This window comes from Salmo salar, chromosome ssa03 (genome assembly GCF_905237065.1).
Source record: "Salmo salar chromosome ssa03, Ssal_v3.1, whole genome shotgun sequence".
Taxonomy (NCBI): domain Eukaryota; kingdom Metazoa; phylum Chordata; class Actinopteri; order Salmoniformes; family Salmonidae; genus Salmo; species Salmo salar.
Window position 1 is genome coordinate 86,943,472 of NC_059444.1, and position 25,793 is coordinate 86,969,264.

A 25,793-nucleotide genomic window follows, 5' to 3' on the forward strand; every position below is an offset into this window, starting at 1 on the left:
TCTAGACCAATCATCAGTTACCTCTCCCACCAAACCCCCCAGCATCCTGGGACACGTTCTGGTTCAGCTGCATGTCCTTGATGCAAGGTCATCACTGCCTAAAGGTCAGGTTCACTGTCCACCTCCAGGGAAAGCTGTCCCAATCCTCATTCTTTGATTGTGAAAGTAAAGGCCTACTACACCCAGCCACCAAGCAGCTTGTGTCCAGTAAAAGAGGAAATGGTCATTTAAACGTCTAACCCACCCATACCATAACAGGATGATAAAGACGTCAATAGGCAGATGTTACGCATTAGGAGAAAGCTGGTTATGACATCCCAGTGCTTGATGGGAAGTGAACAGGGTGGAGCTGTGTTGTCTAATGAGAAATGTCCTTTTGAAACAAAGATCTTAATGAAATGTGATATGATTCAGTTCTTAGCTGGTGGGAACTGACGTTTTTGGTTACAAAACGTTTCTGTGAAAAGCAAACAATGAGAGCAGTCAATTTCCAATAGATTAGAACAGAAGGGAAAAGCTTCCATTACCACTGAAAGGTGACTTCCAAATTTTCCAAGATGTTCCAAAAATCTGCTATTTCAGTGTGTTTAAGGCAAACACTTATAGCACACATAATCCAATATGTTATCATCTGTTTTTAAGACTGTAATTGTAATCTGATTACACATTTTTCAAAAGTAATCTAGGTTGATTACAGTTACTTCATTTTTTATATCTGATTACGTAATCCCTGTTACATGTAATCCGTTACTACCCAACCCTGGTGCTAATACACAGTAGTCATTATAATTTAAAGATACACTATGGAAGTTTAGTTGTTCATCGTTTATGTCAAATGAATGATATATTTACCTTAAAATAAAGTGTTTATACCACTATCTGAAATGAATGGAAGAGATAAGCACCATTTAATTTCCAGATTTGCTGTGTTTATCTTTTCCATTAATTTGGGGAAGGCACATATCTGTATACAACTGATGGCATGGGATGTGGGCATGGGATCTACAAGATGACCTACAAGATGACCCCCTTATCTCCGCTCACTGGTCACCATAGCAGCACCCACCTGTAGCATGCGCTCCAGCAGGTATATCTCTCTGGTCACCCCCAAAGCCAATTCCTCCTCTGGCCGTCTCTCCTTCCAGTTCTCTGCTGCCAATGACTGGAACGAACTACAAAAATCTCTGAAACTGGAAACACTTATCTCCCTCACTAGCTTCAAGCACCAGCTGTCAGGGCAGCTCACAGATCACTGCACCTGTACATAGCCCATCTATAATTTAGCCCATACAACTACCTCTTCCCCTACTGTATTTATTTATTTATTTATTTTGCTCCTTTGCACCCCATTATTTCTATTTCTACTTTGCACTTTCTTCCACTGCAAATCTACCATTCCAGTGTTTTACTTGCTATACTGTATTTACTTTGCCACCATGGCCTTTTTTGCCTTTACCTCCCTTATCTCACCTCATTTGCTCACATTTTATATAGACTTATTTTTCTACTCTATTATTGACTGTATGTTTGTTTTACTCCATGTGTAACTCTGTGTTGTTGTATGTGTCGAACTGCTATGCTTTATCTTGGCCAGGTCGCAATTGTAAATGAGAACTTGTTCTCAACTACCTGGTTAAATAAAGGTGAAATAAATCAAAATAAATAAATATATGGGACTAGGCTGTGAAGCAAGTGTGTAGTGGCAACTGACTGGAAGACTGGGAGCTGTCCTCTCTCTCTTTCTCTTTTTTATATGGGCATGGGGTAGCCGGCAGGCAGCACAGAGCTGTGGAAAAGCAACCAAGCAAAAATGTTCAATGCGCAAAAGAGTGGAAATATGGAACCCAGAGGAACAGCGGATGGACGCCAAAGATGATGTCAGAGAGAGAGATTGAGAGAGAGAGAGACAGAGAGAGAGACAGAGAGAGAGAGAGAGAGTGAGATGTGTGACTCACGCTCCAACCACAACTCTCCTCTCTTCCTTATTCCTCCTTTCCCCTATTACAACACACCATGTACTCCATGTTACACACACACACACACACACACACACACACACACACACACACACACACACACACACACACACACACACACACACACACACACACACACACACACACACACACACACACAAACCACTCCCAGGCCAGAAACAAGACAAAACAGAGTCTGGAGGCCACAAACCCCAATTCTCCAAGTCCCCTCAACTTCCCGAGCTGGTGTTACAAGCAGCCAGTGGTGAATACGTTTTTCCAACAAAGGAACAGGCCATTTTTGTGCATGGGAGTAGGGGGATGCTAAATGCCTGAATATATCTGACTATAGCATTATGTTTCATTCAGCAGGAAGCCAGGGAGCAGGGAAAGAAGCAGGGGTTTGGGTAGCTTACATTAGGGGAATTGCCACCAGATTGAATCTATTATGTTTAATGGGATGATGTCATCCCTCATCCCTCCTCCCCCTAAACCTCTATTCTCTCTCTCTCTCTGTCTCTCTATCTTTATTTCTTAATTAAGTTAAATTCAAAGGGCTTCATGGGCATGGGAAACATTTGTTTACATTGCCAAAGCAAGTGCTATAGATAATAAACAAAAGTGAAATAAACAATCCAAAAATAACAGTAAACATTACACTCACAAGTTTCACAGGAAGAGACACATTTCACATGTCATATTATGGCTCTGTACAGTTTAATGATGTGCAAATAGTACAAATAGTACAAAAGGGAAAATAAATAAACATACATATCTCTCTATCTCTCTCTTTATCTCTCTCTCTCTTTCTCTCTGTGTACTGGTATTTCCTTGTGTGCTGTGATGTCTTGGGTTTCCTATTAGCTGCTGAAATTGCTCCCAGACACACAAGGTCCACATTGCACTCACTATACACAGGTCTGTGGAAGCACACTGAGAGATATTTGAACTTGGGAAAAAGTACAGCAAAGTAGGCCATCGGTTGTGGATAAATGCTTAAAGGAAATCACATGACAAGAGCAGGCGCTATATTAAAATGTTGTAGACATCAGATAGGACATGTTTGGAATTAGTGACTTGTTATTAGGCCTAAATCCAACCTTTATTCAAGTCACATATTTAGATAATGCCATGAGGATATGGAAACGGAGACTTCATAGCCTACATATAAAGATATACATAATGTAGGCTAGACTCTTAGACACATTACATAAGCCTAGCCTATTGATGAAAAACAACCTCATTGTTACTAGAGCTCATTCAACATGAATCTGCTGTTTTATAGAATGCTCAGCCTGCCTGCCACTGGTTAGGTCCTGACTGGGGGAGGAGCTCACAGCCCACCATAAAAGGCAAGGAAAACACATTTCTAGGTGTCTGTCAGTCTGGAACAGTCTAGAAGGGAAAGAGCAATGTTCTAGTGTAGTTTACATGTCACACTTTCAATAGTGCGATCCTTTTGTGATATTTGGCGAAACAATCGACTTCACGACCTTCTGAAAAGCTTGGGACTGAATATATATTTGTGTTTCTGTTCTTTAGCTGTCGTGGGGTAAACATTTTCCCTCCACGCGATAGATTGATAGATTTTTCCATACAGTCGACAGTAGAATATTTCGTTTCCAAAATGACTTGGTCCGTAAGCAGTTGTTTCTTTACTCTGGTCGTTCTGTTCCTCTGGCGGGTCGAAGACATCGCAGAAGCTTGCAGTTGCTCCCCTGCGCATCCTCAACAGGCTTTTTGCAACGCAGATGTCGGTAAGCAATTTTGGCAACATTTGTTTCTCTTCACATGTTGATAGATATGCTACTACACTGTATCAAGATAGGCTACTACACATTTTTGCGCATCATGCAGAATTGTCTATGGTCGTTGTAACTTTGTATAATTTTCATGCCATGATCATTAGGCCTATATTTACGTATTCTCACACAATTATTTACATAATTAAGTAGGCAACAGTAAAACGGACTACAGCCAGGGTTCTCAAACCCTGTTCCTGGATAGCTACCCTCCTGTAGGTTTTCTACACCAACTGTTCTATTTTGCTATAGGCCTACAGTATGCCTTCAGATTCATTGTTATTTGTCCAAAAGCTAAATGATATACACCAAAATATAAAAATAATGTTTTCCTACATTTAGCCCAAGGCACTCAGTTGTAGTGTAGACTTCTTGGTGTAGACTATTATGAAAATCAAATAATAGTGGTAGGTTATATCACTAATCTTTGACAGTTAATATGTTTCACCATTTAAGATGGATGGCCTGCTTTATTTGCAACATACTGGGAATACAGGAGGGAATGGTGATGGGTGGAATAGAGGCTGCTAATGAACACCTCTCTTTTTCTCTCTCTCACACTGCACACATACACACACACAGCACGTTGCTTCAAAACAAATGTTCAATTCAACATGAAATTATCCAATACTTCACATACTTTACGTTTTACAGACAGAACCCATCAACCCCCCCTTCTTTTTCTTTTTCCTGTCACACTGATGCTCTAGAGTAGTCTTATAGCAGCAGCTACTGTACCAGACACTGTGCCCTCTATAGAGTAGTCTTATAGCAGCAGCTACTGTACCAGACACTGTGCCCTCTATAGAGTAGTCTTATAGCAGCAGCTACTGTACCAGACACTGTGCCCTCTATAGAGTAGTCTTATAGCAGCAGCTACTGTACCAGACACTGTGCCCTCTATAGAGTAGTCTTATAGCAGCAGCTACTGTACCAGACACTGTGCCCTCTATAGAGTAGTCTTATAGCAGCAGCTACTGTACCAGACACTGTGCCCTCTATAGAGTAGTCTTATAGCATCAGCTACTGTACCAGACACTGTGCCCTCTATAGAGTAGTCTTATAGCAGCAGCTACTGTACCAGACACTGTGCCCTCTATAGAGTAGTCTTATAGCAGCAGCTACTGTACCAGACACTGTGTCCTCTATAGAGTAGTCTTATAGCAGCAGCTACTGTACCAGACACTGTGCCCTCTATAGAGTAGTCTTATAGCAGCAGCTACTGTACCAGACACTGTGCCCTCTATAGAGTAGTCTTATAGCAGCAGCTACTGTACCAGACACTGTGTCCTCTATAGAGTAGTCTTATAGCAGCAGCTACTGTACCAGACACTGTGCCCTCTATAGAGTAGTCTTATAGCAGCAGCTACTGTACCAGACACTGTGCCCTCTATAGAGTAGTCTTATAGCAGCAGCTACTGTACCAGACACTGTGCCCTCTATAGAGTAGTCTTATAGCAGCAGCTACTGTACCAGACACTGTGCCCTCTATAGAGTAGTCTTATAGCAGCAGCTACTGTACCAGACACTGTGCCCTCTATAGAGTAGTCTTATAGCAGCAGCTACTGTACCAGACACTGTGCCCTCTATAGAGTAGTCTTATAGCAGCAGCTACTGTACCAGACACTGTGTCCTCTATAGAGTAGTCTTATAGCAGCAGCTACTGTACCAGACACTGTGCCCTCTATAGAGTAGTCTTATAGCAGCAGCTACTGTACCAGACACTGTGTCCTCTATAGAGTAGTCTTATAGCAGCAGCTACTGTACCAGACACTGTGCCCTCTATAGAGTAGTCTTATAGCAGCAGCTACTGTACCAGACACTGTGCCCTCTATAGAGTAGTCTTATAGCAGCAGCTACTGTACCAGACACTGTGCCCTCTATAGAGTAGTCTTATAGCAGCAGCTACTGTACCAGACACTGTGCCCTCTATAGAGTAGTCTTATAGCAGCAGCTACTGTACCAGACACTGTGCCCTCTATAGAGTAGTCTTATAGCAGCAGCTACTGTACCAGACACTGTGCCCTCTATAGAGTAGTCTTATAGCAGCAGCTACTGTACCAGACACTGTGCCCTCTATAGAGTAGTCTTATAGCAGCAGCTACTGTACCAGACACTGTGCCCTCTATAGAGTAGTCTTATAGCAGCAGCTACTGTACCAGACACTGTGCCCTCTATAGAGTAGTCTTATAGCAGCAGCTACTGTACCAGACACTGTGCCCTCTATAGAGTAGTCTTATAGCAGCAGCTACTGTACCAGACACTGTGCCCTCTATAGAGTAGTCTTATAGCATCAGCTACTGTACCAGACACTGTGCCCTCTATAGAGTAGTCTTATAGCAGCAGCTACTGTACCAGACACTGTGCCCTCTATAGAGTAGTCTTATAGCAGCAGCTACTGTACCAGACACTGTGTCCTCTATAGAGTAGTCTTATAGCAGCAGCTACTGTACCAGACACTGTGCCCTCTATAGAGTAGTCTTATAGCATCAGCTACTGTACCAGACACTGTGCCCTCTATAGAGTAGTCTTATAGCAGCAGCTACTGTACCAGACACTGTGCCCTCTATAGAGTAGTCTTATAGCAGCAGCTACTGTACCAGACACTGTGCCCTCTATAGAGTAGTCTTATAGCAGCAGCTACTGTACCAGACACTGTGCCCTCTATAGAGTAGTCTTATAGCAGCAGCTACTGTACCAGACACTGTGCCCTCTATAGAGTAGTCTTATAGCAGCAGCTACTGTACCAGACACTGTGCCCTCTATAGAGTAGTCTTATAGCAGCAGCTACTGTACCAGACACTGTGTCCTCTATAGAGTAGTCTTATAGCATCAGCTACTGTACCAGACACTGTGCCCTCTATAGAGTAGTCTTATAGCAGCAGCTACTGTACCAGACACTGTGCCCTCTATAGAGTAGTCTTATAGCAGCAGCTACTGTACCAGACACTGTGCCCTCTATAGAGTAGTCTTATAGCAGCAGCTACTGTACCAGACACTGTGCCCTCTATAGAGTAGTCTTATCGTAGCAGCTACTGTACCAGACACTGTGCCCTCTATAGAGTAGTCTTATAGCAGCAGCTACTGTACCAGACACTGTGCCCTCTATAGAGTAGTCTTATAGCAGCAGCTACTGTACCAGACACTGTGCCCTCTATAGAGTAGTCTTATAGCAGCAGCTACTGTACCAGACACTGTGCCCTCTATAGAGTAGTCTTATAGCATCAGCTACTGTACCAGACACTGTGTCCTCTATAGAGTAGTCTTATAGCAGCAGCTACTGTACCAGACACTGTGCCCTCTATAGAGTAGTCTTATAGCAGCAGCTACTGTACCAGACACTGTGTCCTCTATAGAGTAGTCTTATAGCAGCAGCTACTGTACCAGACACTGTGCCCTCTATAGAGTAGTCTTATAGCAGCAGCTACTGTACCAGACACTGTGCCCTCTATAGAGTAGTCTTATAGCAGCAGCTACTGTACCAGACACTGTGCCCTCTATAGAGTAGTCTTATAGCAGCAGCTACTGTACCAGACACTGTGCCCTCTATAGAGTAGTCTTATAGCAGCAGCTACTGTACCAGACACTGTGCCCTCTATAGAGTAGTCTTATAGCAGCAGCTACTGTACCAGACATTGTGCCCTCTATAGAGTAGTCTTATAGCATCAGCTACTGTACCAGACACTGTGCCCTCTATAGAGTAGTCTTATAGCAGCAGCTACTGTACCAGACACTGTGCCCTCTATAGAGTAGTCTTATAGCAGCAGCTACTGTACCAGACACTGTGCCCTCTATAGAGTAGTCTTATAGCAGCAGCTACTGTACCAGACACTGTGCCCTCTATAGAGTAGTCTTATAGCAGCAGCTACTGTACCAGACACTGTGCCCTCTATAGAGTAGTCTTATAGCAGCAGCTACTGTACCAGACACTGTGCCCTCTATAGAGTAGTCTTATAGCAGCAGCTACTGTACCAGACACTGTGCCCTCTATAGAGTAGTCTTATAGCATCAGCTACTGTACCAGACACTGTGCCCTCTATAGAGTAGTCTTATAGCAGCAGCTACTGTACCAGACACTGTGCCCTCTATAGAGTAGTCTTATAGCAGCAGCTACTGTACCAGACACTGTGCCCTCTATAGAGTAGTCTTATAGCATCAGCTACTGTACCAGACACTGTGCCCTCTATAGAGTAGTCTTATAGCAGCAGCTACTGTACCAGACACTGTGCCCTCTATAGAGTAGTCTTATAGCAGCAGCTACTGTACCAGACACTGTGTCCTCTATAGAGTAGTCTTATAGCAGCAGCTACTGTACCAGACACTGTGCCCTCTATAGAGTAGTCTTATAGCAGCAGCTACTGTACCAGACACTGTGCCCTCTATAGAGTAGTCTTATAGCAGCAGCTACTGTACCAGACACTGTGCCCTCTATAGAGTAGTCTTATAGCAGCAGCTACTGTACCAGACACTGTGCCCTCTATAGAGTAGTCTTATAGCAGCAGCTACTGTACCAGACACTGTGCCCTCTATAGAGTAGTCTTATAGCATCAGCTACTGTACCAGACACTGTGCCCTCTATAGAGTAGTCTTATAGCAGCAGCTACTGTACCAGACACTGTGCCCTCTATAGAGTAGTCTTATAGCAGCAGCTACTGTACCAGACACTGTGCCCTCTATAGAGTAGTCTTATAGCAGCAGCTACTGTACCAGACACTGTGCCCTCTATAGAGTAGTCTTATAGCAGCAGCTACTGTACCAGACACTGTGCCCTCTATAGAGTAGTCTTATAGCAGCAGCTACTGTACCAGACACTGTGCCCTCTATAGAGTAGTCTTATAGCAGCAGCTACTGTACCAGACACTGTGTCCTCTATAGAGTAGTCTTATAGCAGCAGCTACTGTACCAGACACTGTGCCCTCTATAGAGTAGTCTTATAGCAGCAGCTACTGTACCAGACACTGTGTCCTCTATAGAGTAGTCTTATAGCAGCAGCTACTGTACCAGACACTGTGCCCTCTATAGAGTAGTCTTATAGCATCAGCTACTGTACCAGACACTGTGCCCTCTATAGAGTAGTCTTATAGCAGCAGCTACTGTACCAGACACTGTGCCCTCTATAGAGTAGTCTTATAGCAGCAGCTACTGTACCAGACACTGTGCCCTCTATAGAGTAGTCTTATAGCAGCAGCTACTGTACCAGACACTGTGTCCTCTATAGAGTAGTCTTATAGCATCAGCTACTGTACCAGACACTGTGCCCTCTATAGAGTAGTCTTATAGCAGCAGCTACTGTACCAGACACTGTGCCCTCTATAGAGTAGTCTTATAGCAGCAGCTACTGTACCAGACACTGTGTCCTCTATAGAGTAGTCTTATAGCAGCAGCTACTGTACCAGACACTCAGACCTATTTTCTTCTCCAGATCATTTAAATCCCCTTGGGGTCACATGAAGGGAGATATTCTCAAACATAACCAACTAAGAATATTCTAGCATCTTCTTCCTTCATGTCCTTGTGAAATAAACACAGGATAGTTGTTAATTCTGTGGAATGTGACTGACCTATGTCTGGCTCATAGTGGATTTGACAAGGTCAAAATATGCTAGAAATGTATCCATTTAAAGTCATCTGTCCTTTCAAAGGTGCTGTCATGCTGTTGTGCTGTTATGTTAACATCCATACAGGCAGATACGAATAAAAAAAAAGCTTGTGTAATGCATTGTGGGTAAATAGTGTTTGTTGTGAGCTCTACTATGGGTGGTTCTCTGGCCAGATCCTTGTATTGGTCATCAAAGTGTACCATGAACAGGCAAGATGTTGGGAGTCGAGTAGCACAATCCACTGTGTTGTGACTGAGAACTGTTTTTCTGGGACCTTCTTCTATATCAAATCACATTTTATTGGTCGTATACACATATTTAGCAGATGTTATTGTGGGTGTAGCGAAATGCTTGTGTTCCTAGCTCCAACAGTGCAGTAATATCTAACAATTCACAACAATACACACAGATCTAAAGGTAAAAGGGTGGAATTAAGAAATCTAGAACCCTGGATGGGTTCTGCCCTGGTCAAGCCTAAACCACCAGAACAACAACTACAGATGATAGATGCCTTCTACTGCAGCCACTATTACTACTGTATAGTTACTACTGCTAGCCTGTGTGGCAAATGGTATCTGGGAAACATGGGCTTTGGTGTGAGGTCCAGGCAGGGTTGCTCACGTTCATTAGGCCACTGTAGCAAAACGTTGTGCAATGGAAAAAGTGAAAAAATGAGTGTTTCTTATTTGACAAGTGTAGGTAGTAGGCCTACCTCCCCGTTTCGGAAAGTTTTCTTCAGTTTCATGACTTGTGAACACGACCCAGTGCACTCTTAGAGAAAAGGATTCCAAAAGGTTTCTTCAGTTGTCCCCATAGGAGAAACCTTTTTGGTTCCAGGTTGAACCCTTTGGGGTTCCATGTAAAACTCTCTGTGGAAAGGGTTCTATTTGGAACCCAAAAAGGTTCTTCAAAGGGTTCTCCTATGGGGACAGCCGAAGAACCCTTTTAGGTTCTAGATAGCACGTTTCTATTTCTAAGAATGTACTACAGCGTCCACGTCCAGCCTGAAGGCTGATGACTGTATATGTACTTTAAAGAACCAGGGAATCCCACTAGTTATACTGTATTTTAGTCAATTCCACTCCAACATTGCTCATCCTAATATTTATTTGACTTTTAGATGTGTGTATTGTTGTGTATTGTTAGATACTACTGCCCTGTTGGAGCTGGGAACACAAACATTTCAGTAACCCGCAATAACATCTGCTAAACATGTGTCTGCGACCAATAAAATTGTATTTGATAAAATTGTATTTGATTTAGTCATATTAGGCCAAACCTTTGGAAACCAACGAGGATCTGTTTCTGGGCCTCTTTCTCTTCTGATTTGACCAGGTACAGACCACTGCCTGTTTGGGTTACTTGTCTTTACATAACTAACTTATGCTAACGAGAATCTCTGAACAGTGACCGGCTTGTCTTGATGTTTAAATACTGTTTTTTCAGGGACTTTCTTCGTGGTTGTGAGCTGGCTCAGCCTGTGGTGTGTATATATACAGCAGTTTACTTATTCCACAGTTTCTCTGCTATAGGTTGCAATGGCACCAGAGTTCGTAGAGTTTCACGTTTTAATGGCATGTGCACAAGGACAGTGAAATGCCTTTCTTGCGAGCTCTAAACCCAACAATGCAATATTCAGTATCAATGAAGTACTAAAAATAACATAAGGTAGAAAAAAAACACACAAGAAATAAGATGAACATGAGAAAGTAAGAAGCTGCAGTACAGTATATACAGAGTCCGTTCCAATACCATATTTCCAATGTGCAGGGATACTGGAGTGATAGAGGTAGATATGTATAGGGGTCACGTCACTAGGCATCAGGATGTATGAGAAACAGAGTAGCAGCAGCATAAATTAAGAATGTGTGTGTGTGTGTGTGTGTGTGTGTGTGTGTGTGTGTGTGTGTGTGTGTGTGTGTGTGTGTGTGTGTGTGTGTGTGTGTGTGTGTGTGTGTGTGTGTGTGTGTAGTCACTATAAATATGTGTGCATGTTATGTGTGTGTTGGAGTGTCGGTGTGAGTTTGTAGAGTCCTGTGCCATACATACCAAGCAGTGATGCAGCCAGTCAAGATGCTCTCGATGGTGCCGCTGGATAATTCTTTGAGGATTTGAGGGCCCATACCAAACTTTTTCAACCTCCTGAGGTGGAAGAGGCCCTGTCACTCCTTCTTCATGACTGTGTGTGTGTGTGTGGACCATTTTAAATTCTTAAATGCCTTGCGAGTGTGGAGCTGATTAGAGACCTTATTCAAGTCGACCTCGGAGAGCGAGATCCCCCAGTCCTCTGGGGCCTCACGCATGGCATGGCATGGTTATTGTCGAAGCGTGCGTTAAATGCGTTGAGTTAGTCTGGTAGAGAGGCATAGTTGAGCAGATCACTCCCGGGTCTTCCTTTGTAATCCGTAATGGACTGTAGCCCCTGGGCTCCCGAGTGGCGCAGCGTTCTAAGGCACTGCATCTCAGTGCAAGAGGCAACCAGTCTCTGGTTCAAATCCAGGTGGGATCACATCCAGTCGTGACTGGGAGTCCCATAGGGCGGCACACAATTGGCCCAGCATCGTCTGGGTTAAGCCAGGGTAGGCCGTCGTTGTAAATAAGAATTTGTTCTTAACTGACTTGCCTAGTTAAATTAAGGTTAAATAAAAAAAACAATTAAAACATGCGAGGGGCGTAGAACCTGTGTAATATGATTCCACTTTATTCCTATGTTGTCCTTTTGCTTGTTTGATGTAGAAACACAATCCTGTTCATGAGATTAGTGCAGCAGAATAAAGCCTAGGTTTAGGTTAAAGGTCAAAAGCAGAACGGTCTTTTCATTGCACTTTCATTTCATTGACACTAAAAGGCTGTGAATCAGGGTTGGAGTCAATCTAATTTCCATTCAGTCAATTCAGAAAGTAAACTGAAATTCCAATTTGAGGAAGATTGGTGCTTTTAGTTTACTTCCTGAATTGACTGGATTGAAACGGAATTGACCCCAACTATGCTGTGAAATGCACAAACCATGGTCAGAATGGGTAATTTTACTGTCAACAGTTTCTAGTATGTGAACACTGGACACTGTTTGCTTTTCTTTTGCACAACGATGCCTTGAAGTTGGCAACGTGGTCACATTGCAATGGCATTGTCATCCCGTCTGATGGAAATTAGGAAATAGAGGGCCAATGAAGAGCATGACCAAGCATCTGAACCTGTTGAGAAAGTCCCTGGCACACACTGCCTTTTAAAATCCAGCTGTGTAAACCCATAACCTCTGGAAGGATTTTTAATCTCTGTAAATTCCTTGGTCGATTTTCACCACTGAAAATCAGACAATATTCTTTGTAATTTTCCCGATGCCATTAACGGGCTAAGCTATGTTGAAGGCGTATTTTTATACACAAACCATTCTGATGAAATAAATCCTTGGCCTGCTTTAGAGGTGACCTCATTTGGCCTGGTGTACTAGTTTGGTGCTGTTCCCTATTTTCAGGATACATCGCATTTCTTAACGCAAGAGGTTCAATTTGGGACCTCCTGCCCTCTCAGTAAAGGTGACTGGCATGAATGACACTGTCAACCTAGTTTCTGTGTGGTCCATTGTAGGTTGGTGCGGTGGGGTGGCAGGCAAGAGGAGGGACGGCGCCTTCGGTCACTTTCTTTAAAGGAGTTTCAGTATTTGTCTTCCACTGGACAGAGGACAGAGAGTAGGAAAGACAGGAAGCGAGTGTGTTGCACAGGGCTGGGAATTGCCAGAGACCTCGTGATACAATATTATCACCATACTTAGGTGCCGATACGAGATGTTTTGCGATTTTCACAATTCTGTATGTATTGCAATTCGATACTGTGATTTTATTGTGTTTTGATGCTCCAAAAATATTGCTCCCCATTTGTCTTCTGCAGAGGGACAAGGGAGAGCCATGAGAAAACGAGGTTTGATCAGTCATGGAAATAAAAGTGCTGAAAACACTGGTGTTTTGGTGCAAGTACAGCCAACTAGCGCAAAAATAATATTGCGATATAGTCAAAACGATAAGATATATCATAAAAAATAGTATCCCGATATGTAACTGTATGGACCCCGCCCATCACTAATGTCACAGGCAGCAGGTGACATTTGAACCCATGCTGACACTGGTACGTGTATGTTCTGTAGGTGGTAGCACATCAAGCTAGACCACCAAGGCCACTTGGTTCCTTCTTTTGTCTTTAGGCAGAGGTGTACAGTCAATTCCAGGGGGGGAGTATTTCATTGTCTGTCTGACATGTACTGAAACGTATGAACTTGATATCCTCTTCACTCCTTGTGGACCACTGCGATAACAACGCCATGTACTGAATATACTGGAAGTCTTCTTCTAATTGGCATCTCCAGACAGTTTATTCAATCATGAGAAGGGATTGAACAGAAGCAAATCCATTTCCATCCGCATCAATTGAAATCGTCCCGTCAGGGCTGACCGGTTACGGAGCCCTTCAATGCCGCTCGACGGTCAGATGTTATGCCAGTCATGCATTTGACCAAGCAGTCCGCTGCCTCGTATTGCTTCTAGTTGGAGGTGTGTGTACTTATGGAGAGATTTGAGGAAAAGGAATGCAAACCTTTTGGGATCTGAAAAAAGTAGGCTGACTGGTTTCTGCTCTGAAGACAGGCCCTGCTGCAAGCTGTGTCAACAGACGATACCATTATAACCACATCCTTTTCTGTCCAAAGCAAAATCTGCGCCAGCTTTGACATCACAACAGCTCCTTATGTACTCAGGGTTTGGCTGGGCTGTTTGTTTATCACGCGGACAGGTTGGCTAACGGTTGTTCATTCTACTAAGTGAGATGATATTTCCATGCTTTTGAAGTCCTGAGTGGATAGCTAACGCAGACGAGTGCTTGAATTGGGCCAGTGTTCAACAGGCTTACCAGCACTTTACCATAATTTAACTGCTTGACTATCGACACCTCTAGGTTAGTCCCTGTAAAACATGAATACCGGCATTGTGAAATTAAAGCGGACCGGCACCTTTTTCATTCTACTTCAAGCACTGATGCAGTCTGTCCTGTGCAGTATGGTAAGACAGGACGGTTGAGCACTGATGCAGTCTGTCCTGTGCAGTATGGTAAGACAGGACGGTTGAGGACTGATGCAGTCTGTCCTGTGCAGTATGGTAAGACAGGACGGTTGAGGACTGATGCAGTCTGTCCTGTGCAGTATGGTAAGACAGGACGGTTGAGGGTCTTTGGCAGCACTACAACATGAGCAGCTATTCTTGACGTTTCAGAGAAATGTACCAAGAAACAGATTGCTGTTTCAGTTAGTGAAGAGGTGTGATGACATGCAACACACAATTCCCTGAGGACAGTTCCTGTTGAGTTTATGGACAACCATTTGAAGCTAAGAGATTTCATTCCTAGTAGATTCTCCAAAATGATTGAGGGACACAATGGCGAACACTTGATGTGAGAGCTAATTGTTTGGTTTGAGTGGATTGATGAATTTGGCATTGCTGCGGAGGGGGCAAGCTCAGTTGGTAGAGCATGGCAACATCAGGATAGTGAGTTCGATTACCAGAACCACCCATACGTAATAAATGTATGGGTACATGACTGAATCGCTTTAGATAAAAGCATCTGCTAAATGGTATACTGTATATGGAATGAGGACTAGATTGGATAAAAGCATCTGCTAAATGGTAATTTACTGTCTTTCTTTTGATTTGACTTAATCATTTTAGCTCCTAGAGGAGCAAAGAGCCTCAACAGTGTATCTCCAGCAAACCCAGTTCAGAGCAGTTTTCTTAACTTCATTCCAGGTGAATCCTAGTTCCTACCCTCTTCATCCCTTCTTCATTGGTTCTTCTCAATGTCTTCCTCGATGTCCAACCCTGTGGATCCCACTCCAGTGCCTGTCTTGTTAGTCTTTAGAGGGCAGGAATAGAGGGCAGGAATTGTCGGCCACTGACTGACCACTGTGTTCAGAAGGAAAACATGCAGCAGGACTGGCTGAACCAGAACCCTTCTCCTCTACAATTAAATGACATGCATGGACATTTTTCCCATCTGCATATTGTTAGAAAAGGTTTGTTGATGACCAAGCAACTATCCCAACTAGTGTGTTTGTTGTTTGTGAAAGAGGACAATTAGAAAGTACACTCTGTTCCGCAACCTCTCCTGATCTTGTGCCAGCCTGCCAGATAATTCTTCTTGTCTTTTTCACAGCCTTTGGCCATCTTGTTTCCAGTAAACATTGTAATTTCCTATAATGATTTTATCTATGGTCAACTGTTTTCAGGTAACATTGTCATTTCCTATAATGATTTTATCTATGGTCAACTGTTTCCAGTTAACATTGTCATTTCCTACAATGATTTTTATCTTGAGACCGAGAACAAATCAACTTATGTGCAACTCGGGTTAGAATTGGACACACACCACACACTCCATGTTAGTCATAATCATCATTCAGTGGACTCTCCCAGGTTTCACCTCTGCACGGTGGAGTTGCGTAGTAGTCTGGGAAAGTTACTAGGATGAGTCATTTAGCCTTCCCATAGATTAGAAATGAACTTGAAATGGAAGGTTTTTTGGAAATGCTGTTTTACAATGTAACACTGATAGGTAATTGGAATCTTAAAACAGATGTCAGATTTTTCCAGAGCCATAATTGAGTGCTCCCTTTGTGTTCCTTGTTTTGAATGATTGTCTCACCATTTTAATCAATGAGTTCTAACTTTTTAACTACTTGTAAAATGTTTAATTGACTGTCAATAATTAATTTGATTATAAATCCTTTATAAACCCGTAACCTTATTGTAAAGTGTTACCCTTTAATTCAGTTTAGGGGGGGGCAGTCAGAGTGAACAAGAAGGAGTTGTTTTATGATGAGCCACTTCCTGGTAAATCTACCCTCTTTGAACATCTGTCAACAGGCTTTATCAAGGACTTGTTTAAGTCATATTTTTTGAGTGCCCTTTTCAGTGTCCATCCATACTGTGCTGCCTGTATCCCCCCTCCTTTCCAGCACGGTTCCAGCCACTATGATAGATGTGTAGTCCGGTCAGTTGAGCTTGGCTCAGTAGTTTGATAATGGTACCTCATTTCGGCTCACCTTGGGGGCCAGGCAGAGCGTGGTGTTTGTTGACTACACAGTGTACACTGTTGTTATGGCACAGGGCCAATGAGAGCAGACTGTGTAACATGCATCACATCTCCCATCCAATTACACTGATGTAGTGTGTCAACCAATAAAACCACACATAAAACCACTGTAAGACTTGCAATAGCAGCCCCACTGTTCCAGCAGCTCTATAGTGTAATGAATGTGATGGATGGCTACTGGTAACCATCCGGTCATTCAGACAGGAAGTGCGCTTTTATCCCCGCTGTTAGACATAAATGTGGCAGCTAGAGGTTAAACCATTTGGATTTAAAGCTGAGGAAGATTAAATGTGTTAGTTTGTTTCTGGACTTTCTCAGTTAATTCTTCGTAGGTTTGGTGATTGGAAAATCGGATGGTGTTAGAAGTTGGAGTTTGGAAATGGTAGGACTCATGATCTGCTCAGGTTCAATGGAGAGGGAGATTACATGTCACAATCCAATCATGTTAGTGTATTTTCAAAAGGAAATACCAAATTGAGAAAATGATATTACATGAAGAGAGTACTGTATTAGCCATGTACACAGAACCCAGCTCTCATTTCCAAGAGCAGACTAGTTTCACAGTACATTTCAGACCGACAGCATTGTCCACCAATCCAAGTGACGCAGCACAACTGTGTCACTCCACAGTCCAGTCAGTCAATATATCCTTGCTTGGTGTCTTTGGAACATTCCACCTGACTTACTTTACCATAGGAGGGAAGCAGAAGTGTCCGGTGTCTGATTCCTGCTCAGCCAGTGAGGATTCTTTCTGTACACTCCGGTCAAGGGGATGACCACCAATCCCCATGGACCTGGAGGAGCAGGAGGCTGTCCCTACACTGGTTGTCCATGGGGCTGTAACACTAGCAACGGTGTGTTTCAGAATGGCAGAGTGTGGAACACAGAGGGAAAGAGGGAGTGTGTGTGCGTGAGTCGATCATTCTGAAAGGATCACTCAGTGCAGTACTGTGGGGTCCCCTGGGCATGTTTGGTGTCGTGTGTGTGTGTGGCCTCAGAAAAGGTGCTCTGTTCCATCTGAGACTGTTTGTAGACTATAGTGAGACTCTGTGCAGACAGTTGTGTAAAGTACATAAGTAACAATACTTTAAAGTAATACTTATGTAGTTTTCTTTGTTGTCTGTACTTTACTTTACTATTTATATTTTTGACTACTTTTACTTTTACTTCACTACATTCCTAAAGAAAATAATGTACTTTTTACTCAAGTAGTGTTTTACTTGGTGACTTTCACTTTTACTTGAGTCATTTTCTTTTAAGGTATCTTTACTTTTACTCAAGTATGACAATTTGGTACTTTTTCCACCACTGTGTGTAGACTATAGTGAGACTGTGTGTAGACCTTACCCACTGGGCCCAGAAGTGAATTCAATCCCTATTCCACGTTGGTTCAATGTAATTTCATTGAAGGGATGTGGAAACCACGTTGATTTTAACAGTGTGTGCCCAGTGGTTAGAATCTGTATGACTGCAAGGGCTGCCCTCTCAGAGCTGTTCTGATGCACACAGCAAACCATGCAGCCTGGGTAGAGTTTAGTGCTTTTTCCTGGCTAGTTGACTCTTCTCCTTCTCTGTCTATCCTGTTGACGTCTCTCTCGCGTGCTCTCTCTCTCTCGCCCTGTCCCTCTCTCGCCCTGTCTCTCTCTCGCCCTGTCTCTCTCTCCCCTGTCTCTCTCTTCCCCTGTCTCCCTCTTCCCCTGTCTCTCTCTTCCCCTGTCTCTCTCCTCCCCTGTCTCTCTCTCTCTCCCCTGTCTCTCTCTCTCTCCCCTGTCTCTCTCTCTCCCCCTGTCTTTCTCTCTCTCCCCCTGTCTTTCTCTCTCTTCCCGTCTCTCTCTCTTCCCGTCTCTCTCTCTCCCCCTGTCTCTCTCTCTCTCTCTCCCTGTCTCTCTCTCTCTTCCCCTGTCTCTCTCTCTCTCTTCCCCTGTCTCTCTCTTCCCCTGTCTCTCTCCTGTCTCTCTCTGAATGTCAGTGCTAACATATGGTATTGGTATTGCTGGCCTGTCTCTTTCTAAACACATGAAATGGTGATGAGGATGATTCCACAACTGCAGCATGATTGCTATTCCTGCCACTCCTTAACTCTGTTTCCCTGCCTGGAGATATTCTACATTCCTCCATCACTCTCACCATCCTATCTCCTAGTATTCTCTCTCTCTCTTTCTCTTTTGTCCCTCCCTCTCCGTTCTCCCTGTCAACAGTTTGACTCTGTAAAACCTTAAAAGGAAATGTTATTCTCGGTCCGTATTGTAATCCAATTAAGGCACATGCTTCGTACTTCTTAGACAAAGTATAAATTCCCTAAAAGACTGGTCTTAGCCGTACCTGCGGTCGCCACCTTGGGAAATTGGACGACTGAACTCAAAGTAAACATCTGTTTAACATTAGTCTCCAGTCTGATTCACAGCTGAAGGCAGCTAGGGCTGGACTGCACTGAGGTGAACCTCATCTTTCATTCATAGCAGCATTTTCCACACTGCCCTTTGTTTGTTGCTAGGCAGTGGTACACTTATGGTTTTAGAAACCAATAGAAGAGATGTTCATATTAAAGGGATATTACACTCTAAAGTCAAAGTTTGTCAGATGTATTTATTTTTTATCTCAAAAGTAATCTTGTGTTTAGGAAAGTCCACCTCCCAGGCTATATATTGTGTAGATCCATAAATACACATCCCAAGCTATGTATTGTGTAGATCCATAAATACACATCCCAGGCTATATATTGTTTAGATCCATAAATACACATCCCAGGCTATGTATTGTGTAGATCCATAAATACACATCCCAGGCTATGTATTGTGTAGATCCATAAATACACATCCCAGGCTATGTATTGTGTAGATCCATAAATACACATCCCAGGCTATGTATTGTGTAGATCCATAAATACACATCCCAGGCTATGTATTGTGTAGATCCATAAATACACATCCCAGGCTATGTATTGTGTAGATCCATAAATACACATCCCAGGCTATGTATTGTGTAGATCCATAAATACACATCCCAGGCTATGTATTGTGTAGATACAGCTACATGCCACAATCCCTAATGAACGGAAAGATGAGCACCATATAATTTCCGTATTTGTGGTGCGTATCTTTTTAATTCATTTTTGGTTGAGGCATAGTTGGCTCTGCACAACCGATGGCAGGGGATGTGGAGCCATCTTGAGGTCTGTAAACCTCTGACAAACTCTGACAATGGAGTGTAATGTCCCCTTTAAGTAGCTGGTAAAGCTGTTAGTAAAAACCCAGTCTACTGTAATTTCATTAGATCAGGATGCCTGCAAAACAAAAACAAACTGCAATTCCAGTGATAAAGCAACACAAGTACATCTATGTGGTGTACTGGTCCTAATGATGATAGACAGCTGTGGAATAGAGGGAACTTAACATCGTTACAGAGGAAGTTCATCTGTTTGGCAAGGACCATGTTTTTCCACTCCAACCTTTCTGCCTATTTCTTCCCTACTTGTCCAACAACAAATCCTTTAAAAATCTCCTGAATCAGACTGAAATGAGGAGAAAGAAGAAAAGAGAGGGTGGTTTGTGTCGCTGTCAGCACCTTCTACCCAGACTGATGGGCGGAGGGCTCGGGAGGAGGGGCCTGGGCCCAACAGTGTGTGACAACGTCTAGTGTGTGACTGATTTCCTGTGCACATGCGTGCATTCTGGTTAAATTTTCCAAAAGATTGCTGACTAGCTTCCTCAGAGCAGGCCAGGCACATTCCTCTCTCAGATTACAGCTGATGAAACGCTCATGTGCCTCAGTCTTCCTACCAGCACCTGGTTGGCACCTGAACATCTGCAGACCAGACAGGGCAGCATAGTTAAACCAGGCGTGTTGAATTAAAGGCAGGGCAGCATAGTTAAACCAGGCGTGTTGAATTAAAGGCAGGGCAGCATAGTTAAACCAGGCGTGTTGAATTAAAGGCAGGGCAGCATAGTTAAACCAGGCGTGTTGAATTAAAGGCAGGGCAGCATAGTTAAACCAGGCGTGTTGAATTAAAGGCAGGGCAGCATAGTTAAACCAGGCGTGTTGAATTAAAGGCAGGGCAGCATAGTTAAACCAGGCGTGTTGAATTATAGGCAGGGCAGCATAGTTAAACCAGGCGTGTTGAATTAAAAGCAGGGCAGCATAGTTAAACCAGGCGTGTTGAATTAAAGGCAGGGCAGCATAGTTAAACCAGGCGTGTTGAATTAAAAGCAGGGCAGCATAGTTAAACCAGGCGTGTTGAATTAAAAGCAGGGCAGCATAGTTAAACCAGGCGTGTTGAATTAAAAGCAGGGCAGCATAGTTAAACCAGGCGTGTTGAATTAAAGACAGGGCAGCATAGTTAAACCAGGCGTGTTGAATTAAAAGCAGGGCAGCATAGTTAAACCAGGCGTGTTGAATTAAAAGCAGGGCAGCATAGTTAAACCAGGCGTGTTGAATTAAAGACAGGGCAGCATAGTTAAACCAGGCGTGTTGAATTAAAGACAGGGCAGCATAGTTAAACCAGGCGTGTTGAATTAAAGACAGGGCAGCATAGTTAAACCAGGCGTGTTGAATTAAAGACAGGGCAGCATAGTTAAACCAGGCGTGTTGAATTAAAGACAGGGCAGTATAGTTAAACCAGGCGTGTTGAATTAAAGACAGGGCAGTATAGTTAAACCAGGCGTGTTGAATTAAAGGAGAAGCAAACGACCAGAGCGAGGAATCTAGGACCAGGAGGAAAAATTGACTTTCATCTGTTTTGGAGCAAACCTAGCCAAAATGTTGCACCCAAACAGTCTAAACTTATGCACAGTCTGAACAGACGGTAGAAACGTGGGTCTATAAAGCATTTTACTGTTGTTCTCTTAGATCCCATAACACCCTTAAACCGTCAGTGTCTGACTGACCAGTAAAACGGAAATAGATTATTTCAGTAGAGTTAAACCATGTCTCCCTCTCTTTCACTCTTCTAGTGATCAGGGCAAAGGTGGTTGGAAAGAAAGTGGTTGAGGCTGGTAATGACGTCTATGGTAACACCATCAAGAGGATCAAGTACGACATCAAACAGATCAAGGTATGATCAGCCTTTTTATTAAGTGGTTTCTGCAGTCAGTGACATTCAGACCTGCATATGGACATGTTTGATAGATCCTTCTCTTCCTTTCCTTGTGATTGGATAGATGTTCAAAGGTCCTGACCGGGATATCGACGCCATCTTCACTGCACCCTCCTCAGCCGTTTGTGGCGTTACTCTGGAAACCAACGGCAACAAGGAGTATCTCTTCACAGGTGCGGTTCTCACTATGTTACCAAGATCTATTGCCAGCACTGGTTCAACTACCAAGAAATGCTTACAGCATTATGACCACTGACTGCATGCTGTAGGAGAAAACAAGTGCTTTAGAACAATACATTTTTGGTACAACTTCAGGTTTCAATTCATAATAACTTTTTTAAATAAATGTTTGTGTTTTTAAATTAATGATGTATACCCATTGATTCTTGAAGAATATAGCTTGTAAATTAGTAATGTCCTTAGTTCAACTGTTGTACCCCATCAGAACCCAAAATACAAGCTTGTTTTAATTTGAATCACATGCGTGGTCAGTGTTTGCATCCATAGCTCTGTCTATGAATTTGAGAGGGGTTACATTTCTTCAGCCCCATCCCTCAGCTTTTCACCAAAACCATGGCAGGGCGTCTGCTTTGTTATTGTTTGAACTGCAGATTTCTAAATTAATCATGACAAATGTTATACATGCTTATGAATTAACCATTTTATAATTCTTATAAATGTTTATACATATTAAAATACTAATTGATTTTAAGTATTTATGTACACTAGTTATAAATAGTTTATGAATGCTTATTCAAGTTATTATAAAGTGTTACCCACTCGAAGAGTTCCAGTGTTCCTGTCTGTATCAGTATGTTTTCTCTATGGGACATAGACTCACTATCTCCTCTCTGTCTGCAGGCAAGCTGGAGACTGATGGAACGATGCATGTTACACTGTGTGACTTTATTGAGTCTTGGGAGGCCATGAGTGCCACACAAAAGAAGAGTTTGACTCAACGCTATGAGAGTGGCTGCAAGTGCAAGGTGTGTGTGGGGGTGTTTAATGGGAATTATAGGAATATTACAGTACACAAGTTTTGTTCAATATTTACACAGCACATTTTCTTAAAGAGTACTCTGATCACATTGGGAAATGCTAGAGAATTGGGGTAATGATCAGTCGGTGTTCTTGATCTTTCTCTCTTTCTGCTCCGATCCACAGATCATCCGCTGCACTTCCATCCCCTGTACGATCAGCGCCCCGGAGGAGTGTCTGTGGACGGACTGGGTGATGGAAAAGAGCCACAGCGGTCCCCAGGCCCAACACTTTGCCTGTATCAATAGGAGCGATGGGTCCTGTGCCTGGTACAGGGGGATAGCCCCACCCAAGAAAGAGTTCCTGGATATTGAAGACCCCTAAACTCTACAGGTCATCCACTCACTGTTCAGAGTGACTAAAGATGTCTGCAATTAATACATGGAGAAAACAAAAGTACACAAAGCTACAAATCCAAATAATTATGATTAAATAAATCAGTAAAGTAGTTAATAACAATGAATTACAAGACCCATATTGACTTGTCCAGTTGTGATGTCACATAGAGAGGTCAGGTGACAGGTTGCAGGAAATAGTCAGTATGCAAGAGAGCAACAATCTTGAGAAAACAGCACTTTCTGACCCCCCACCTCTCTAAAAGCGCTTACTGGTCACTTCTTGTACAAGTGCAATAAAAATAAACTACAAATCAAATATAGAGCTTCAAGTATTAATTGATCTTGTGCCGTTCATTTGTCGCTCGCTTTTAAACTGGAACCAAAGGTGTTATTGAAACCCAAAAGGGTGATATCAAAGTGTTGTTGGCCGATGTGGTCGTGTTTCTAAATAGAACATTATTCCTAAAAAAATACCATCCTAAAGCCTGGGGCATGTTCAGCTGGGCACAATATTGTAGAACGTTCAGGTCGTATGTTATATACATGAAGAACAAACATGTTTTTCTGACATAAAGGAAGGAATCATGTAAGCTCTATTCATGGCATTTCTATCTGCAACATTCAACCTTTGCCTACAACATTCAACACTAGCCTACTGAACGTAGCCCTGAAGTAGTTTGGGTCTAAACCAGGGCTTCAGTTTTGTAATGTCATTGACCAAATTAAACATGACTCAGATTCAGTGGAGGCTAGTGGGAGGAGCTATAGGAGGATGGACTCATTATAATAGCTGAAATGGAATAAATTGAACGAGTCAAACATCTGGTTTGATACCGTTCCATTTATTCCATTCCAGCCATTACAATGAGCCCGTCCTCCTATAGCTCTTCCCACCAGCCTCCACTGCTCAGATTCTTTCTTCCTTGCTTTATAAGTCTGATAATATTATTCTTGGTGTATATTCTTCGGTGGGATAAATATTCTGTTAATTTTAATGTACTAGACAGGAGTGGTCTAAAAAAAAAGGTGCCACACTGTCTGAAGTCACTGTGTCGTATAACTAGAACTGCTTCATCATTCCTATTATAATATTAACTGGCTTATCTGAGGTCTTACTATGGACAAAACCCTTTGTTGATTTCTCTGCAACGGAGACTAAACCTGGCTGCTTTGGTTCACTATGTTTATATAACTACACTGCACATGCCACACAGTACAGTCTGAAAACAAGGTCATGAATCTTCCAGTTTTTTGTTATGTACGTATTTTATATTTGTTTAGTTCTGGTATAATTATAATATTTTGCTTTGGTTGTTTTGTATGTCTCTTGGTGTAATGCCTCTGTGTAAGAACATATTTCATTAGAGAAATTGGGAGATTCGTTATACCTTTTTGCAAATTACATGTGTTCTTTGTAAAAAAACACAAACTTTTTTTGTGTGTGAATATTCTCGAATTGTGATTGGGGTAAAGGGAATATGTTTGGCACAGTTTTCTGTTCACTTTACAGTACATGTAGTTACTTCACAAACCAGATCAGACCCATATTGTAGCATGCCAAAATCTCCACTGAAAACTTGTAATAGCTCCCCAAGCTATTGCCAAGGTTTTAGCTTAGCGGGCTAACATAGTCTTGTGGTGCATTGGACACCTGGGTTTGAACCCAGCCTGTCAGAGTAGCTTGTTGGTTACCTGTGCTCTGCTTCATCATGACCCATCCTCTACAAGAGGTTCATCTACAATTACTGTTGTATTACTTCAGTAAAAACTGAACACAATGTTGTACTGCTATAATAACTGATCAATCATTTGCCTGCAGAACAGGGATACTGTATCATATAACTCCAAACTTGTATATCCACGTAAAAAAATATTCTATTATCCCGTAATGAACATGGTATCAATTCTGTATAAGTAAGTGTCTCTTTATGTAGTACTAGCAGAAAAGTAGAATGAAAATGGATGACTCGTGCTAGATCCACATGAGACTGGTGTGTGGAGAAGCAACACAATTTCTTGCATGCATATGACGCCTTGTATCATTCGAACTGTATGGTATCTTCAGACAATGGACAGATGATACAAATAAAAGTTTAGATATACATCTGATGTGTTTATTTACTTGTTCAGCAATTGTGCAGCAGAATTTATTTGACACAATATTTCACCCATTATTATAATTATTATTATTATGCCCATATTTGAGTGGTTAGTCATGCTGAATTTTTATGGTGGTACAATGGCTCCTCCTGCTGACAGATCTATGTGCCTGCCCGTGTTGACTCTATTTGATTACAGAGTGCCCTCCTCTGGAATACACTGGAAATGTACACCTAATAGTACATTCCACATGAAGAAAGAGGTCAAAATCACGGGATGGAATGAACTTTAGTGTAGGGGTCATTGAAAATGGTAGAGGTCCATTATTGTTTATGTGACAGTTCAAGGCTATGTTAGATTCAAAAGTGTACATTCTTAATTGAGGGCATTTCATATTTGAGAATGGATGTGCACAATAAGTGATTCATATTCCTATATAAAAATAAATTAAATGGGAGGGGGGGGGGGGTATGATACATTTATTGAAAAATTAAAAACATGAAATACAGAAAACAAGGAAGGCTTATGTCTTGTGGTGTGCCAGACATGCCATAATAACATGCCATAATTCATGTTGTTACATAACAGCCAAGCACTGTGTTTTCAATTACATCAATCAATGAAATCCTCTGGATTTCCAGCATGTTACCACAGATAGAACAATGAGCCATATGTTTCACCGGATGTATGAATCTGAACTATCCGTTTGGCGT

The 25,793-nt window shown here is 42.5% G+C and overlaps 1 protein-coding gene across 1 annotated transcript; it reads left to right on the forward strand.

Moving 5' to 3' along the window:
- Positions 1–3,358: 3,358 nt before the first annotated feature.
- timp2 (Metalloproteinase inhibitor 2) lies at positions 3,359–23,293 on the forward strand. The gene is given in 5 exon segments (NM_001141279.1): positions 3,359–3,733; positions 21,462–21,562; positions 21,669–21,777; positions 22,466–22,590; positions 22,769–23,293. Coding segments are annotated over 5 exon segments (663 nt in total). The 5' UTR covers positions 3,359–3,603; the 3' UTR covers positions 22,967–23,293.
- The last annotated feature ends 2,500 nt before the right edge of the window (positions 23,294–25,793 follow it).